Source organism: Lotus japonicus, chromosome 5, assembly GCF_012489685.1.
Source record: "Lotus japonicus ecotype B-129 chromosome 5, LjGifu_v1.2".
NCBI classification, from domain to species: Eukaryota; Viridiplantae; Streptophyta; class Magnoliopsida; order Fabales; family Fabaceae; genus Lotus; species Lotus japonicus.
Genome location: NC_080045.1, coordinates 22,478,513 through 22,498,552, shown reverse-complemented (window position 1 = coordinate 22,498,552; position 20,040 = coordinate 22,478,513). Strand labels below are relative to the sequence as shown.

At 36.7% G+C, this 20,040-nt stretch overlaps 2 protein-coding genes across 2 annotated transcripts; both read left to right on the top strand.

Annotated features, from left to right (window-relative positions):
- LOC130720577 (IQ domain-containing protein IQM6-like) lies at positions 1-5,316 on the top strand. Its single transcript, XM_057571228.1, has 9 exons — positions 1-244; positions 1,598-1,904; positions 2,208-2,322; positions 2,469-2,534; positions 2,615-2,703; positions 2,795-2,882; positions 3,300-3,530; positions 3,774-3,875; positions 4,153-5,316. Exons 2-9 carry the CDS (start codon positions 1,603-1,605, stop codon positions 4,876-4,878), a joined length of 1,719 nt encoding a protein of 572 aa, XP_057427211.1. The 5' UTR covers positions 1-244; positions 1,598-1,602; the 3' UTR covers positions 4,879-5,316.
- Positions 5,317-13,363: 8,047 nt separating this feature from the next.
- LOC130717844 (notchless protein homolog) lies at positions 13,364-20,040 on the top strand. The gene is made up of 13 exons (XM_057568221.1): positions 13,364-13,922; positions 14,009-14,090; positions 14,197-14,286; positions 14,391-14,516; positions 15,227-15,354; positions 15,601-15,800; positions 16,188-16,251; positions 17,128-17,238; positions 18,591-18,728; positions 18,954-19,096; positions 19,182-19,236; positions 19,373-19,429; positions 19,521-20,040. Exons 1-13 carry the CDS (start codon positions 13,755-13,757, stop codon positions 19,602-19,604), a joined length of 1,446 nt encoding a protein of 481 aa, XP_057424204.1. The 5' UTR covers positions 13,364-13,754; the 3' UTR covers positions 19,605-20,040.

Here is a 20,040-nt window from a genome sequence, read left to right as displayed (position 1 = left end):
AAAAAACAACACACCTAAGCCACCCTGTAACCTTGTGAGCCTCCGAAAAAAGAACACAACCCCATCATCATCCTCTCCCTCCCACATTGTTCGGTCTCTCTTTCATTCTTACCTTCCATTGTCTGGGTTTCCTCTTCCTATTCTCTCTCTGTCTCTCTCTACACCCCTTTGTTTGTTGTTGGCTCTCTCTATCTCCCAGAGCCTTTCTTCATCTCCCCTGGTCCCACTGTCACAAATTAACAAGGTATGGTTATTCATGCCCTTCATAATATTGAGGGTAGCAAAAAACATTGATATTGTGGGCCTTGTATAGATATTTCTATTTTCATGTTTTAAAAAATTCAAGTAAACTGTGAGGGGAGAATGTTTTCTGAGAATATTTCTCTGCCTAATAATTTTATTTTTTTCATGTATTCAAACATTTAAGTAAACTGTGAGAATGTTTTCTGGTTCTCAGAATTGAATTAGAAAATTTGCATTGTTGTAACATGTTTTTCTGGACTTGATGACAATTAGGCCATTATTTTTAATTGTTTTCTTTTTGCTACATTGTTGGTGTAAAAAGGGTAAAGTGGCTTAAAAGCTGGATTCGGTGCTCCCCAGGGGACACTATGATCATTCTCCATGTGGGTTATTGATTTATTCCAACAATGACAATGTTCCTTGATCCTTCTTTTGCATTGCTTCTGAAATGTGCAGAATGAGATAATGTTTCAAGTAACTTCCCTAATATCCACTGCAGCAACAACAACAACCATAAACTTTTTGTTTTCATTAGATTCATGGAGTCTATAAGCTTCAAATAAGGCTGTAATATTTTATTATACAAATATTTTCAAATATTCACTAACATGGATATTTACAAATGTGTGTACAAGGAGTTTAAATTAATCATATCTTGTGCATTGATTGTATTGTTTCGTAACCAAGTATTTGAAGATTTGATTACTCATTCTTATATTGTTTGGACTCTGTTGAATCATTTCCGTATCTGTTTCATTCCTCTTTCCTTAAAGGATCAAAATGCTGAGAGTTAAAACTATGAAGATCTTCGTAAACATTTTTAAGGGAAGAATTTTTTTTTAATCTAACATAGGTATCTTCACGTTAGACAATCGTCTTCGAGCCCAGGACATCCACATTCTTGTGGGGCTAGCTCTCCCGCGGAGTTTCTTTCATACACTAGACTCGGATACGAGACCTTACTTAAGGGGAATCAAACAAGCACCATTTGAATATTGATCCTTATATCTCCACCATATTATATAATGCAAAGCATAGCTTCCAAGCCTCATGACTTTCTCCTACTCCCTCTTCTCTATTTTGAAAAATTTACATGTTCTACTAGGAAGATGAACGGTCTAAATTTTGTTCATCGGTATCTTGATTTATTTGAAGATATATATTCATAAGTCATAACAATTTATTAAATGGGAAAATTGCTGATTTGTATTGTACCTTTGAAGTTTATCTTGACATCTATCTACTTGGTGCATGAAGATAAATAAAGCATATTAGCATACTTTCTGTTCCCTTGGTTTGAGTGGTTTTGTGGTTGTGACTCAAAACCTGCCTTAACAGAAATCACACTGTGCAGGGAAGATGATGCTTGAAGGATCGGTCAGCATTAATGGCCGGGAGTTGGAGACAATGCTTTCTTTCAGATCTCCCACTGCAGATGTGGATAGTGAGTTATTTGGTAAACCAGTAAGCACAATGAGTATAAACACATATGATAAGTTGTCAAGATCATATAGTAACTTGTCCGAGAAGAGCTACTATTCACCGTTGCTGGAGCCACGACATCAAAGAGACCTAGCTGCACTCAAGTTGCAGAAAGTTTACAAAAGTTTTCGAACAAGGAGGCAGCTCGCAGATTGTGCAGTTCTAGCCGAACAGAGATGGTTAGTTCCAATATACTCACTTGGCTAAACAAACAATTGAATTTAAGTATAAATTGATTCATTTTATTTGTTCATTTCTAGGTCAGTTGATATGGAAGTGTATATGTTCATATTTGTTTTTTGAAAACAGAATATAGAATTCGCCACCCTTAAATACAAACTTAAATATGTATATGTTCATATTTAAGAGTCTTTACTTCGAAATATCTCATCAATTACTGTCAAATTAAGTTTGTAATCTCTATCAAACGTTAAGGTGTTTGTAATTGTGTTCATCTTACAAGATTGCATTCATGTGTATAGGTGGAAGGCTTTGGATTTTGCAGAACTAAAGCGCAGTTCTATATCTTTTTTTGACATCGAGAAACCAGAGACTGCGGTTTCACGTTGGTCGAGGGCTAGAAAGAGAGCTGCCAAGGTAATGGTTTGAATGAGAAACGTGATGAAAAGGATATAAGGAACTGAATTTATGTTTTTTCCGTTCTTATATGATTTGTGTTATAATATGTTCTTGAAGTAAGTTGAAAGTTTAGTCATTTTTTCCATTTGTTCCCTTATTAATAGGTTGGAAAGGGTTTATCTAAGGACAGGAAGGCTCGGAAACTTGCTTTGCAGCACTGGCTAGAGGCAGTAAGTCTCAAATCTAAAGTAACAAAATTAAAAAAAATATATATATGTTAGCTTCTCTAACTGGTTGTCAATTTGAACAGATTGACCCTCGGCATCGTTACGGCCATAACCTTCAATTTTATTATGTCAAATGGCTCCATTGTGATAGCAATCAACCTTTCTTCTACTGGTAATACTAAAACAAGAATAAAGAATGCAGTTTGTTTTCTACAAGTAACTTACAATCAAACTAATGGATGTTTACCTATCTACAAGTGTAGGCTTGATATTGGGGAAGGCAGGGAATTCACTTCTGAGAGATGTCCTAGATCAAAGCTTCAGCAGCAATGCATTAAGTATCTTGGTCCAGTAAGTTTTCTCGTTCCCTTTAATATCCCATTTTCTTTCATCCAGATGGATCAAGCTCATGTAACTAACTCTCTCTAACAGTTACAAATAGATGTCTATCAGTAAAACTCTAAATTATTTAAAAAAAAGGGAGCCTATGAATTAAAACTCCTGCTATGTGCGGGGTCCTTGGAAGGGTTCAAATACATGGTTCATTGTACACAACTTTAACTTGTTTTTTATTTTACACAAGAAGCTGTTTCCTGGACTTAAACCTGTGACCTCAGTCACATGGTAACATTTACCATTGTGTCAAGGCTCCCCTTAATTATGAGCAGGCCAAAATTTTAAAGGAAATTGAATGAAAAACCCAGAGCTATTAGATAACTTAACTGTCAAGTAAGATGTGAAGGTGTTCTTATCTTTGTTCTTTTCCAGGCAGAAAGAAAAGTTTATGAAGTAATTATTGAGAATGGGAGGCTCTTCTACAAAGAGAGTGGGACAGCTGTTGAAACCACAGGAGATTCTAAGTGGATTTTTGTACTCAGCACATCCAAGACTTTATATGTTGGGCAGAAGAACAAGGGCACATTTCAACATTCAAGCTTCCTGGCAGGTGGTGCCACATTGTCTGCTGGTAGATTAGTGGCGCTGGACGGTGTTCTTAAGGTATGAAATGAAAATAAACCTAAGACTTTCATGATAAATCAATACGTGCATATTTGGATTTGTGTTAGACGGGTTCTCCAAAGCATGTCCACGGAGAAGATCCATGTTGTAGCTTCTGCTTTAACTTGATTTTGAAGTCTAACATGAACTCGAAACGTCAGACCAAAAATGCACTACATTGAATTACTTTTTCTATTTTCCTGTTATTTAGTATACTGACAGTAAACCTTTTCTACTCCAAAGGCAGTTTGGCCTCACAGTGGGCATTATCTCCCAACTGAAGAAAATTTCCTCGAATTCGTGTCGTTCCTTAAGGAAAACCATGTGGACCTTACTAATGTACAGGTAAAAGATGAATTTGCCTCAGAATATAGCATCTTTCAATCTATTGCAGACTTTCATTCAATTTAACATGATAAGAGGAGAAAATTAAACTTCTAGAGTTGCATACATCCACACTCATCATTATCTCACGCTAGTTTACTTTGGAATAGAGAGTTAAAGATAGCTGTTATAACTTGATCCATGACATAATGTGTAGTGAATTAGCCAATAGTCATGTTCATTACATCTAGAAGATAAAATATTTTCAGGATATTAAATGTCTTTTTCTTGTATCTAGAAAAACCCGGAAGAAGAAGATGACGCAGCCAAAACAAAGCAGGATCTTCTCTCTCGAGGATGTTCTTTAGAGGCCAACAAGTTTCCTCCAAATGATGAAACTGAGAGTTCCAGCACACTGACCGAAGAGCTAGCCAACGGGGGCTCTAATAATGCCGATGATGATTCAACCTCTGATCCACCGTTGTCAAGATTGTCACAACGACTCGGATCAAAGATAGCTAGACTTGAAATACCAAAACGAGGCAACGTGCCGGTGATTTTCGGAGAAGATCTTCTTAAAGATACCCAATTCTTTTCTCCAGTTTATGAACCTGATTGTGGTTATGAGACAGCAGAAGAATCATTTATCAATGAGGAAGAATTCATGGTTTCCAAGTCTAACTTGTTTGATGTAGATGAACATAATGAAGAAGAAAATACTATTCCAAAAGAAAAGATAATGAAGAGGATAAATTCACACAAAGGCATGAAATCATATCAGTTGGCATATCACTTGTCTACCAAATGGACAACAGGTGCTGGTCCTAGAATTGGTTGCATGAGAGACTACCCACCTGAGCTTCAGTTCTTAATTCTGGAGCAGCAAAACTTATCTCCAAGGACAAGAACAACAGCTCCATCACCCCGGATCCCGCCATTGTCGCGCTTCAGCCCTCGTGTTGCTTTCCCAATTCCTTCAGCTGATTCTCAAACCCTTCATGTGCCTGAAGCAGCTGATCTATAGACAACAACAACAACAACAAAAGTCTTATCCCACAAAGTGAGGTCGGGTATATGGATCAAACAATGCCATTCAGCTCGATCAAAATCCCAGATTATTGAGGAATATTACTGAAGCAGCTGGTCTATGAACTAACAAAAACAGTGCATAACATAAGGTGCCAATTAAGGGATGTTACTTCTGTTGGGGGTTCTTGGAGTTAGAGAAAACGGAATAGGATTTGTTTTTTTTTTGCAATGTGTGTTTTCATCGCATCCATTCTTTAAACCCATACAGTTTTTGTAGGTGTTGTGGTGAATGAGGGAACACAAAAGAACTTCGCATGTTCTAGTTTCAAAATGTGAAGACAGAATATGATAAAGTTCTTCCATGTCCTAGAGATTGAAACAATAGCAATTTGCAAATCATTAATGATATGTATAATTATAGTTATGTAGCAAACCCGGTGGACATTGCTGAGCATTCTTTTTTTTTTTGAAATTAGCTGAGCATTTTTATATAAGTATGAATGTATACATATTGTACTATTTAGGCAGTGACTATTTGCGTCTCCTATTTTGCTAAGTGCACCATCCCAAAACTGGAAAAAGACCAAAATACCCTTCAGTAATTTAAATTTAAAAAAAAAAAAACTACCTCATCTTCATCTTTCCCTACAAACCCTCCCCCCTCTCTCAACCGTATAACCCCTCTTCCTCTCCAACCAAATTTCAAAATTTTCAACCCTCACAAAATCAAGTCTCTCAAACCCATATTAACCCACAACCAAGTCAAGAAGAGGAAGAGAAAGGAGGACAAAACCCACAAGAAGAACAACAATGTAAGTTATTTCTTACAAGTTTTCGAGGCTTAGGTTGTATTTTGTGTCTTCATTCAGTCCCTCGATTTGATTCTTCCATGGGAGGATGTTTCGTGACTTGCCCGCACTCTAAACTGCGGACATGTTTTATGACTACCGCATGTTGAAGTGCGGATAGCCTGTGAGTTGTAGAAAAATATGTTCCGCAATTTTAAGTGCGGAGGCTTCCGGAACTATTATTCCAACACATCAAGTTCCGCACTTTTAAGTGCGGGAAAATCAATTTTATTTAGGTAGCAGTACCAGACCTTAACACGATTGAAATGACTAAGTTTTTCACTTCCGCACTTATGTTAGCGGGAGTGTGTAATTTGTTTCACTACCGCATGTTTAAATGCGGGACTAACCAGTTACGTCGGGAAGTCGCGAAATCGCGATGAAAGCTAAAAAAAAGCTGAAAAAAAGCTCGGAAAAAGGTAAAACTTACATGGGTAAGCTTCTATTCTTGACTTGAGATCACCCAAAAGAAGTTGGGAGTGGAGGATGAAGAGGAGGGTGAGGAGGAGGGTGAGGTGGAAGAATGAGATGGTGTGTGGGAAGTAACCTTTTTATGTTTTTTTTACTAAGGGCAATGTTGAAATTTTTAAAAAAGGAGATGGCGGACTTAGTAAAACGGAGAGGCATAAATAGTCACTACCTACTATTTATTGTGAAATCATGTAATTTAATTTAGTGGACAAATATTGGTAAAATCACGACAGTCAAATTTGAGATCAAGAAGTAGAAATAATTTCTTCCAATACAAATTAATGATAAAGGCAATTTTAATTACTGAAAAGCAATTCTAGGGAGACCCAACAATAATTTGCAATAGAAGTAATGAGGTTTGGAAAAATCAACCCAGATAAGTGTACACCGAATTTCTATTCAATTATTGCACACGGGGCTATACTCCCAAACTAAGAAGAGTGATCCCCAAGTTCAAAAAAAAAAAAAAAAAGAAGAGTGATCCCCTAAATAAGAAGTATTACAAGAATTAAACATAAGAGGAACACAACAAAAAGAAGAGGACAATCATTAATCCTAAAGGGCATCAGCAAGCCCATTCCACTCATCGCAAAAGCATCAACAACTGAGTCTGCCTCTCTAAACTCATGCTAGAAAAGAATTAGCTTAAAGTTACCGAAAATCTCAAAATCCTCTTAATATCCTTAACCAGAAAAGCATAAGGCTTAGCAGCCTAACAATCATTGTCTATAAGTCTAATTGCAAAATCAGAATCAGGTTCCACAATGATCTTGCTCAAGCCTCTTGTCAAAGCTAGCTTAGCACCATGATAAACTTCCTAAAGTTCAGCATGATTAATAGAACAATTGCCCAACATGGTTGAATCAACAAGGAAATTGCCCTCATGGTCTCGTAGGACACCCCCACCTTATTTTAAAAAGAAAAACTCTATGCATTGCATGAGCTACTTAGTACTATGAAATTAAAAACCAATCTAAGACATTAGAGACTTTAAATTTACAATTTTCAAGCCTCTACATGACTTTGAGATCTTAATTTCTTTATCACTCATCCTCAGCAGAGTTACTTTTAGGCTTAGTTGTGTCATTTTATGTTTTTAGCATCGTTATTTTCATTTTAGTCTTTTTTAGTGTCTTTATTGCATTTTTAGCCTTTAATCTTGTCTTTTTGCGATTTGGTCCTTGGTCTTGCATGTCAGAGGAATTGATGGCAGGAATGGAATTGTGGAAATGAAACATGTTCTATATATAATTTGTATTCCTTGGCTTAATGTTGCTTAATTTGATGTTTACAAGTTATAAAGAAGAGCTTGATTGTTCATTTAGTGTGCAACCCAACATTTATTGCTCATGAAGCGTTGTCTGGGAATCTTTTGGAACAAGGAAAGTAAAATGTTGAAGGAAAAGATTCATGAGGAAGGTTTCATAAGTTAGCATTGAAGAGAGTGAAGGTACATGAAGGCTAATGATGATCCTTAATTGCATTGAAGGCAAGAACTTGAGCTCATGGAAGTTGAAGAAGAGCTTCTTAGTGCGTGGAATGTTTCTCATAGCAAAAATATTTTCTTAATGATCCGACCGGTCAGATTGAAGATATATGTATTGTGAATAACATATCAAAATTTCAGCTCGATCCAACGATTAATGAACCCACTCGTCGTGTACCCATTTAGCAGGTTTTTACCCGACCCATAATGGGTATTTTTTGTTGGTACCCTATGGGTCTGAGACTCATTGCCATCCCTACCACACGGGCCATTTTAGGAACACAGGTTGAAACTGTCAGCACATGAGTGGCTAGTCAGTAGCGTGACCATTTTGCACAAATGTGCATGCTAGAAGTGCACGCACATGCATGGCTCATCAATTTTCTGCTATGAATACCACACTTTGTAATCTTAGTTGATATGATCTACTGGGAGGAACTTAGAACCATTTATATACCTCAATATCTTGTATTTCAGGTTAGAATTATGTTTCCCTTAGCCATGCTTGGCTAAGTTCCTTTTAGCATTTGGGGATGTGAATCATTTTCTTGTTCATGTTCTAATTTCTTAGTTTGTATGAAATAAGGTTTTCCTCTATGAGTTCATGATCTTTGTTTCAATATTAGCCTGAATGCATGCAAGTTATTTTACTTACTCTTTTCACAAATGGAAGTTTGGTTTATAATAAAGGACCTGAGATGAGATTGATTAGTTGTGTGTGCCTTAGGAATAAGGGTGGAGGCTGGTAGTTGATGGCCTAAAAATAAAACTTCATCTTCAATTGAATTATTCATAGGTACCGAAGGAATTAGACTGAGATTTAATTGAAAGCTTTAGGGCCTATTTGGCGTAGCGTTTTTTTGGTTCAAACGTGTGTTGCGTTGTCTAAAACGTGGTTCTGAAGTTTCCTGTAACCGTTTGGATGAGCGTTTACTCAAACGCACCAACGCCAATCCACACAAAAATAGTGTTTTAGGGGAAGTGAAAAATCCGAGCGGTGGCGTTGGGCGTTGGCGTTCTCAAACCTCTTTTTCGCACACCTCTGTTTCTGCTCAAACCTCTGTTTCGTACACCTCTGTTTCTGCTAAGATCCATCCACCAGAGCACCGATCGCGCTCCAGCGTTCCCACTCCATCGTTCTTCGTCGTTTTCCGTTTGCACTGCTTGGATCCACCTCTGATTTTTTAAGTTTTTTTATTCAACAGATCCTTCCTCTGTTTGATTAATTTCTTTCATTCAACATAGTGTATGACGTAAAAAAAAACATAGTGTATATATATTATAATTCATAAGGGTAATGTCTTATTTTTAGTTATAATTACAAACTTGATTTGATTATTTTTCATTCAAACAATATTCATTTTTTTAAATCACGTTTGTTATAAATCATCCAAACATAAATCACGTTTATTTAAACACAACTTTACTCAAAATCATTTTAATAAAATCACGTTAATTCAAACACCACATTTCTAACGGGATGCCAAACGGGCACTTATTGGATTTGAGTAATCTACACTTAAAAAATTAGACTAGATCAACCATAGAATAAATTTCATGAGCTTTATACACTCTTAGTTACTTTGAACATAATCTGAATTGGTGATAGCTTTACCATAATCGTTCATTTGTTTCATAATCAAGATCATCTCCAAACTGAATATACATTTCTTCTTGCAATTTGGTTTAACACATAATCCTTATAGTTCAATAATCTCTTATATTACTTCGATCGATCCGTACATTTGCGCAATCTATATCACGTTTTTTGGCGTCGTTGCTGGGGATTCTGTTTGTTGAGTGAATTTTCAAATTTTTTTTATTTAGAGTTTTTGTTATGATTGCTTCATTGAATGGGTGCTACTAACCTATGTGTGAAAGTGATTTTTACAAGGTTCAATGGATGGTTTTGATTTGAGTGGATTCCATGGATATGACCAACGACTTAGGGCTGTTAATACGGGTAGGCCAACCCATATGGGTCAACCCTTACGGGTTGGGTTGAAAATGGGATGAGTTATGTCAACCCGGGGTCTTGACGAGTTAGTAAAATATGAACCCAACCTGGCTCGCTACGAGCTCGCGGGTTGAGTGAAATAAATATAAAAAATCTGAAAAATGGAGGAAGTGGATTAGGAAATGTTTAAAATGTTATAAAAAAATAATGGGTTAAGCGTCATATTGATCTCTGTCTTTGTCTCGCCGTCTTTTCTAGGTCCCTCCCCGGAAAATTTATTGTTTTGGGTCCTCGTCTTTGAAATATTTTTGGGGCAGATCCTCGCCGGAGGGCGGAGCTCCGGCGAGTGCATGTGTAACATGCTGACTAGGTTTAATGAAGTGATGTGGAATTAAAGAAAAATAAAAAAATAATAATAAATACACAACATTAGATAATTAACAAAATTAAAACCTATTACTAATTCTAACCCTAATCTAATTAACAAAATTATTTTCTCCCCCAAATTAACCCAATTCCCCCAAATTAACTCAATTCTCAATTCCATCACAAAAACAACACAGTCTTGAACCCAGAAATCATCACAGAGCTTCTAGAAAACTCCAATGGCAGCCTCGTCATCCTCTCCTCCGGACCCTCTCTCTCCAAGCTCATCTCCTCTCTCCTCCTTCTCCACTCCTCTTCTCAAGGTACACTCCTCCTTCTCTCCTTCTTCCACCATCCTCAAATCCATAATCAACTTCCACCTCAAAACCCTAAACCCCCAATTCTACCAAATCCCCTCCGAAATGGACACGTGCTTGAAGGAGACGAGGAAGACGAAAAAGGTCGACGTCAAGATCTGACGGTGGAGAATGGGTTGGAAATTGCAGGTGGGTGAGGGTGAGGGTGAGGGGTGAGGGTGAAGTTGCGGGTTGGGGTTTGGGGGTGAGGGTGAGGTTGCAGGTGGATGAGGGTGAGGGTGAACAAGACCCTAGATTTTCTACGTTTCTCACTCTAGAACCATTCATCGAAGTTTGATTCTGCTATGTGTTTTTCATGAACAGGACCTGGATTCCAAATTTTCTCAAACGATGAACAGTAAGACCTAATTTCATGTACCAAAAAATTCATACCCTCATTACAATTCTGACTTGTAATTAAGTGTTTCTCCTCTTCCTCCTCCTACTGGTTCGTACCCTCATTCCAATCCCCCCGTCTTTTGAATTCTAATTTCTCTCCCTAGTGTGTAGTTTTGCCTCGTAGCGAAGCAGAGGAAGAATCAAATCCCATTTTGCAAAATCACGATGCTGCTGTAGAAACCCCTAAATCCAAATACCTCCTACATGTGAGAACAAAGTTTCAAGTGTTCAGAGTTTTGAAATTGAACCTGTACGAGACCCACCTGTACCACTTCCAGATTCATCATCCCTTGAAAGTTGAAACTTCCCATTACCAAAACCTATAGGAACGTGAACAACGTTTCACTATCATCCCAAGTGACATAAGTTCTGCCATCAATTCCTCAATTTGGTAGGGATGATTGGGGGTTTGGGTTAATTGGGTGGGGAATTGGGATAAGTTTGGGGGAAAATTAATTTAGTTGATTAGATTAGGATTATAATTAGGAATATGTTAATTTTGTATAATAAATCTGACTTGTAATTTTTTTTAATTTTTTAATTTTTTTTATCACACGTCAGCTGACTTAACCCAGTCAGCTTGTCATTTAAGCATTCGCCGGAGCTCCGGGCTCCGGGGAGGATCCGCTCCATATGATTTTCAAATATATGGATCTAATGCAATAAATTTTCTGGGGAGGGACTTATATCAGACGGTGAGACAAAGACAGGGACCAATATGACGCTTAACCCAAAAATAATTTAAAAAAAATACTTACAGATTTTGGTATTAAGGTGTCTCCGAATGATAGCTCAAGTGGTAAGAGTTAGGGGACATGTGGGTTGAGTGAGGGAGGTCCAGAAATCAACCCATGAAAGGTACAATTTATCTTTCCAATGCTCCAAAAAAAAATTCACAAGTAAGAGGTTTATCAACGCAATTATTTTTTTGTCACGTTTTTATAAGCCAGTCACATTTGCAATATAGTAAAAGAATTTAATTTACAGGATTTATCAACATAATTATATTACTGCAACATTTGAAATGAGATAAATAATAGAATAACAATAAATAACACAAAAATTCATCTCAAATTAAAGAAATGTGAATTTCCATTTTTCTATAAAAAAAAATCCATAAAACTAATCTTGAATTAAGACAAAATAAAATAAATTATTTAATGAAAAATAACTCTAGCCCACGGGTTGACTCGCTTGACCTGTGACTTGACCCGTCCAACCCGCGGGTTAAACGAGTCAGGTTGCACTTACCTAGGTTCTTTTCGAGCTGGAATACCAAGCCCAACCCGGCTCGTTTAGCCAACCTGTCGAACTGGCCAGTGGGTTATAACCCATATTAACAGCTCTGTCCAACGTCATTACTAGACAACCCAATATCTTTTGAGAAGGTGATGACAATTTCAATCTATGGGATCTACCAAGTCATCAATACTATGGAGAGTTTGAACGTCAACCATTTGACCAAGAACAACCCCATCAATATCAAGGGAGAGAAAGAATAGCTTAGAAGAGGTAGTGGAGGAGTTGACACTCGCCACTCAAAGTTTCATAATTGAAATAAGAAACATCTTTCGGAATCAAGAAGCTTCCATTAAGAATTTGGAGACTCGGGTGGGTCATTTAACCAAAATCATGGTTGAAGGGGTCCTAGAATATTTCTTCCCTCAAGCTTTGGAGGAGGAAGAACAATCACTCATTACTCATGAAAGTGATATTGTGGAGATAAGTGAGGAGCCACATAGTGCAGAAGAATCCCCAAAAGGAGACTTCATCAATGGCCTTGAATCAAAAAATGATAATACAAGCGATTAACAAATGAAAAATGTAATTGAATGTGGTGATGTTCATGATGTATCCATAGAGGATTTTGTCTTTGAAGACAAATTGCAGAAAAATGAGGAAAAAACTCCAAGTCATAACATCAACTCAGGGACATGTGGATCAATGAAAAACATGACAATAAACATGTGTGTCATGAGATCTGAAAGTGCAGACAATGTGATGGTGCAGTTGTGTCAAAATTTGCACGATCTAAAGAATGTAATGCATTTGCAATAAAAGATCTAATACAAAAGATCATCCGAATATTTAACAAGTAAAATCATTCAAATAAATATATATATTTTTTTAAAAATAAGTGAGAAAGTTAATCTTTAAATTTATAATTTTAAATTTGTTAATAAACTCGTAAAGTTATAAGTCTTTTTTTAAAAGTTATAAGTTACTAACTTATTTTTATGAATTAACAATCATATATTTAACCTATTTAATATTAAGAGTTCACTTATTTGTTTTTTAAAAGAAGTTTGAAAGTTACGTATCAAGTTTATTAACATATTACCAATCATGTGTGTAATATGTGTGCGCGTATGGGGCGTGTTGAGTACTTTAGTACCCATACCGCACCCGTTTCCAATATTTTTTACGGCTATTTACCCATGCATACTCCATACTCATCTAGCGAGTTTTACTCACTCATTGCGAGTATTTAATGTGGATACCCAATGGGTCCAAGACTCATTACCATATCTACGACATCACTTGACGAGTCTCAACTTATTTCTATAACCGTGAGATGCTTTTCGGAAATTACGCAGGGATGCACGAAAATCAAACTTCGCTGAGTCCAAGTCTAGGACCACGAAAATATTTAACCCTATGAACTATTTAAAGTTTAAACCCATTCAAAATACCTAAACCTCTCCCCCGGCTGCCTAACCAACCCTCACTCATTTTCGTCGTCAGGCCTTTCGGCTACTCCGCCGCCGCACTACCTGTCTGGTGCTATCCCTCCTCCGCCGTGTGCCGCCAACCCATCCAAGCAGCAGAACCTCTCCGTCGTCTCACCCCACCGCCAAAAAACCCACCGCGTTTTGCTGCACGGCGCGGTAGCCGACGGCTTATCATCGCCGGCGCGGTTTCTTGTATTCATCACAAACCTTCCACCTTCCCAAACCCTAGAAAATCTCTGGTTGCAGAGTTGAAAAAATGCAGACAGAGACGACAGAGGTAGTGATGGAGAATAGGGAGATAATCAACAACGTGATGTGCCTTTTGACTGACCCAGATGGAAATCCTCTTGGTGCTCCTATTTACCTGCCTCAGAATGCTGGTCCACAACAGCTTCAACAGATTGTCAACAAGCTTCTGAACAATGTAAATCCTTTTTCTATTCTAGCTTTCATTTTACATAAATTGGTTGTTTATTGCTGTTATTTTGAGTATCTATATTCTCATTTTAGGAGGAGAAATTGCCATATGCTTTCTACATATCGGACGAAGAGCTCCTTGTGCCACTTGAAACATACTTGCAGAAAAACAAAGGTTAGTAGTCACATTTGGTTTCAACAAAGTTGTTCTTTTTACTTGTTTTTTGATTTTTACTAATGTTTTTCTTTTTGTTTTCGATGTTAATTGAACATTATTTCAGTCTCGGTGGAGAAGGTATTGCCTATAGTTTGTCAACCTCAAGCTATTTTCCGGATTCGTCCAGTGAATCGCTGTTCGGCAACTATTTCTGGTATGCTAAATCATGTAAACATCAATGTGGTTTGGTTCTTTAAGATCTTAATACTGTGTTATTGTCATGTTCTCTGGAATTCATGTCATTGGGATTGTTTGTAGGTCACGCGGAAGCTGTTCTGACGGTTGCCTTCAGTCCTGATGGGCGGCAACTGGCAAGTGGTTCTGGTGATACCACCGTTCGATTTTGGGACATGAACACTCAGACACCATTGTACACATGCACAGGTTTGGCATAGAAATGATAAGTTATTCTTGGAGTTTGCCGAACTTAATTTCTTTATGTTTAATTAAAGCAAAGAACAATTGACTGATGTTTAAGCATCCTACTCTCAGTATAACTGAAGAGATCAATTTAAGTCATGCAGAAACTACAAGCTTGCGTCACTGGGTTGTCCTTGTGATTGTTGTGTTGCTAGAAAGAAATTCTTGAAAGACTGTGTAGGCTAAATCTATTTCTTTTAAATCTCTATTAACTGTGAGTATGCTACAAGGAAAGGCATGGGATAGTGTATCAATGCAGGGGGAGTTAGAGGATCAACACAAGGAGGACAAAAAGGGAAACACAGATATTATTACTGTTAAGTCTGGAGCTTAAATGAATGCTTAAGTGGCAAAGAATAGTGGGAGAACTTGGTTGCAAAGAAATGAGAATATTAGGGGGATGGATATGAAGTGTGAAGGCTGGCAGTTACCGAGTGAGGGTTTGGGGGATTGGGGTGGAAGTTACCAGTCTCTTGAATGTCCTGTGATATCTTTTTTTTTTCTCTTTTAAGGAATTGGTGCCTTGGAGGTCCACCTCTGTTATAATGAGCTAGTCTTCATTGCTCCATAAATAAATATATGTTTCTATCAAGCTCCTATTAGTTTTGCGCACACACTTTTGGATCTTTTATGAGAATATTCCATATATAGCTCCGTACTGTGCATTTATGCAGGACACAAGAATTGGGTCCTCTGTATTGCATGGTCACCAGATGGCAAGCATCTTGTAAGCGGGAGCAAGGCTGGGGAACTTCAGTGCTGGGACCCACAAACTGGAAAGTCGTCAGGCAATCCACTAACTGTAAGGTCTTTGACCCTGAATACCAATTTGTATTATAAATCATGTTTCATTTTTTTTCCTATGGAGATATTTTAGATGAACTACAAATTGTTTATTTTATTTTTATCTTTGGGGTACATAGTTGAACTGTTATTTTGGTTATTCAAAGTACTTAATTTCATAACATGTTGTTTGAAGAGTTGTCAAGTATATCCATTCCATTATAATGTTTGTTGGAGATCAAAAATTGATGTATACTAAATACAGGGCCACAAGAAATGGATAACTGGTATATCTTGGGAACCTGTCCACCTGAGTTCTCCTTGCCGTCGCTTTGTAAGTGCTAGCAAAGATGGGGATGCCCGTATATGGGATGTCACTTTAAAGAAATGTGTTATATGTCTCACTGGCCACACACTTGCAATAACATGCGTCAAATGGGGTGGAGACGGTGTGATTTATACTGGGTATTCTCTCCATCTTTACTTCTGGTTTCTCTTAAGCTTTAGAATCAGTTTTTCTTTATACCCATTTTTTGATATTGCTTGAATTGGGATATTAGTAAAGTAGCTTTGCTGTATAGTTGTTTTTCTTCAAGTTCACAAAAGACTCATTTTTTATTTATCCAGTTTTGGTGTCTGTTTTCACAAGCTCAACAATTCTTGGGCACTGATCTTTAGGAATATTATTGCCAAATGCCTCCTTTGGGAAAAACCTCATTGAAGTGAAATTCCCTTTTAGTTATTCTTGATCTCATCTTTCTATCTTCAAGTAGTCCTGATTACTGCTGGTTTGTGGTACGAGTTTTCCCCTTTCGTATTACAACTTAAAGCCTAACTGTTATTTTATTACAGCTCCCAGGATTGTACAATCAAGGTTTGGGAAACCACACAAGGAAAGCTAATACGTGAACTGAAGGTGAGTGAGTCTCGTCCCTTTGTACAGTTGAATGCTATTTGTGTTGTACCTTCTATTAATTTGCTCTAAACTCGGTTTTATGTACGCGTCCTATTTCTCACCTGGTGCTACCTTTTTCTTCATTTAAGTTTTTGGATATCGTCTTTTAAGTGCCTTTTATGCTACTAATTTGAACTTTCCTATTTCAGTCCTGAAATATTACAACTTACAAGTGTGTTTAATGTTGATTCATTGTTAGAATGTTAGTGTGAAGCTTTTATACTATCATTTAATGTGTCGATACTTGATATATGTTTTAAAAAAGTGACATTCCCAGTTTGATTATAAAACTCTTCGAACGATCATGTGTTACATCAGTAGAAGATAGTGTGAAAAAGGCTTATATTAACATTGGATCAGAATTAAATCTCTAGTACTTTGGTTTGTTGTTCATCCATGCTACCTAATCAGACAATTCAGAATCCTGTTTTTCAATTTTTTTATTTTAATAAATAAATTTAATAGGATTATTTTTTTGAAAACATATAAGAAGCTATAAATATTGTTTTTAATGAAACAAAAAATTTCAACTAAGTTGAGGGGTTGGGCAACTTTGTTCCTTCGAGTTTCTCTTATTTCTTGATTGTTCTGTTTTGTTCTTTTGTTTCCTTATACTCCATAGTCCATTCTACTATTTTCGGTCTCAACGATTTCTTATATTAAAAAAGTATATGTAATGCAGAATAGCAAAAGAAGAGTTCTGTCATGCAGGAAACTGACTGTTCTTTTTATATTTATTTTTGCATCAGATAACCTTGTATCTGTTGTAAACTTCCTACTGATAACTTTTCTTTTTCTATACTTTTTTTTCCCTTCGTATTTTGGTATTTATTTTAGGGACATGGACATTGGGTTAATTCTTTGGCATTGAGCACTGAGTATGTTCTTCGCACTGGAGCTTTTGATCATACTGGAAAACAATATTCGTCGCCTGAGGAAATGAAGAAGGTATCTATTAGTATTTTTGATAGTGATGTTAGCCCTTTTAACCGTAGTTATTGGTTACTAAACTGACACAATATTCGTCGCCTAATGAAATGAAGAAGGTATCTATTAGTATTTTTGATAGTGATGTTAGCCTTTTTAACCGTAGTTATTGGTTACTAAACTGACATGCTCTGCCCGGTCAGAATTGTTATCTAAACCCAGTCTGGGCAGGTTTTTTGAATCCTTGCCTTCATAAAGAAAGGCAAGCTGTAATGCCAGCAGGCAACTTGCTTCTTGCAAGATATTATAAATTTACATTATATTAATATATCCTCATAAAGTTGTAAAGAAAATATAGTTATATTTTACTGTTTTATCTAGATAAAGATGCTTAAAACATGGTCAATTAACACTAAATGTTCTAAAGCTCTAATATTCTTCCAAATTATTGTTGATATATTATTTTACGCTTTTAAAAATTTTCACCTCTCCCCAATAATTTCAGAAACTGAATTTCAGTGAGATGTAGTTGAACCCTAGGTAATGTTTTTGTCAAACAACCACTTAATCCCAAAAGCTTAAGCTGTTGGGTATGGGCAACTTTAATGGATTTATATTATGTTCTAACACGCCCCCTCACGCAAGAGCCCTTTGGGCTTGAAGCGTGGATAAATGCACAGGCCCGCCTACCATGTGCTTAATTAAATTCCACTTTTTAATTAGAAAGTGAGGGGAGCAAGGATCGAACTCTAGACCTCTTGGCCATAGAGGCTCTGATACCATGTCAAACAACCACTTAATCCCAAAAGCTTAAGTTGTTGGGTAAGGGCCACTTTAATGGATTTATATTATAATCTAACAGTTTTTAATCAAGACAGGCAATTTATGGTGCAGCTGGTTCAAATGGATGGTTTGTTCCCATTTTAAAAAAATTACTTGTTCCATTAATCTATATTTCTATAAAATTATATAACAGAGATATTTAAATTTACTAACATGATTGTTGTTATTTCCATTTATTTATCAGAAGAAAGTATATAGTTCCTTTTGTGCATAGGATTTTAAACTATAAAAAATGTGAGTTCAAATTAAAAAAACTAAAATAAAATATATTTTTATTGGCTTATTTTTTTGAATCAATAAACAACAACTATGGCATTGAGCTCGATTAAAAAAATAAGTTATGAGGGATATTATTGATAATTAGATCATCTTTTAATGATATCTTGTCATGTTCTTTTTGGTCTTCCTCTACCCCTCTTCACAAGACTAAAAACCATGTTATCAGATTGTAACTGTTACAAGTTCTTTGTCTAGGATCTTTTTCTTCCATCTGTGTTTTCATAATGAGTTTATGCTGCTCGTCAATGTAGGTTGCTCTTGAAAGGTACCAAAAAATGAGAGGCGATGCCCCTGAAAGATTGGTCTCTGGATCTGATGATTTCACCATGTTCCTTTGGGAGCCCTTTGTCAACAAGCACCCCAAAACTCGTATGACAGGTCATCAGCAGGTACAAGTTTTTCCCTATATTTTTCTTTATAATTTTAATATTAATATTTCAATTCAATCAGAATAAACCTGAATGATCTTTTCTTCAAATTGCAATGTGACTTCCGTTTGTACCAGTGTTATTGCTTAATGAAACGGGATTTTAAAGAGTTTTCTGATGTAACACAGCTGCTTGATAATTCCATCTTTTAGGCTTTATGATATAATTAAACTTCTTTGCTCACAGCTTGTAAACCATGTCTATTTTTCACCTGATGGGCAATGGGTGGCAAGTGCATCTTTCGATAAATCTGTGAAGTTATGGAATGGCACTACGGGGAAATTTGTTGCTGCCTTTCGTGGCCATGTTGGGCCGGTTTACCAGATCAGGTATACACCATAAATCCTTCCATCTTATTTCGAACTATTTCATTTTAGAACTGTAATTAAATATATATTGGCCTTTACTGTGCAGCTGGTCTGCTGATAGTAGACTTATTCTAAGTGGCAGCAAGGACTCTACACTTAAGGTAAGCGCAATTTTAATTTTCCTTCACGGGAAGATTCATAAAAATATCATTTTACATATTTGGTTCGTTTGTACGTCCAAAGACATCAAATTTCATTTGCAAAACTGGAACTTTGACCTTTTGTTTGGTTTTCAAGGTTTGGGATATTAGGACTCGCAAGTTGAGGCAAGATCTTCCAGGCCATGCTGATGAAGTATGTCTGTTTATTTACCAAAAGCATGAATAGTTTTTGTTCAAAGTATTCCATCTGGTAGCTAACCTAAGTTTATTTTCTTGTGGGGAAGGTTTTTTCTGTTGATTGGAGTCCTGATGGGGAGAAGGTAGCCTCTGGTGGTAAGGATAAAGTGTTGAAGTTGTGGATGGGCTAGGCTACTTTTTGGATGAATATCTACAGCTGGTGTATCTCAATGGTGTTGCCAGTGCATGGAAATCAAAGGTTGGCTTTTATGTGGATGGTAAAGGTTATGTTTAAAATTACTCTGCATTGCCCTTGAGTGTAGGCACTGCACTGGTAGAAGTTTTGCTCAAATTGAGTCTCAGGTAAAGAAGCTGATTGAATTACTTGGGGGCCTATAATATACTTTGCTGTTTTGCGGGGTGCTTTGAAGGTTTTTGTTGTACTGCTGTAGGGTTCATTGGTAATGATGAACTCCAAGAACAGGGGACTATATGTAAAGGCTAGACTGAGGATAGATTTTTGTTGGCGTCTTTGAATGGAGTATTTTAATTTTTAAGATTTGAAATGTAAGAGCAACTCCAACCCCAAAATTCTTATCTGGTTTCTTAACACACTATTCAGCACTA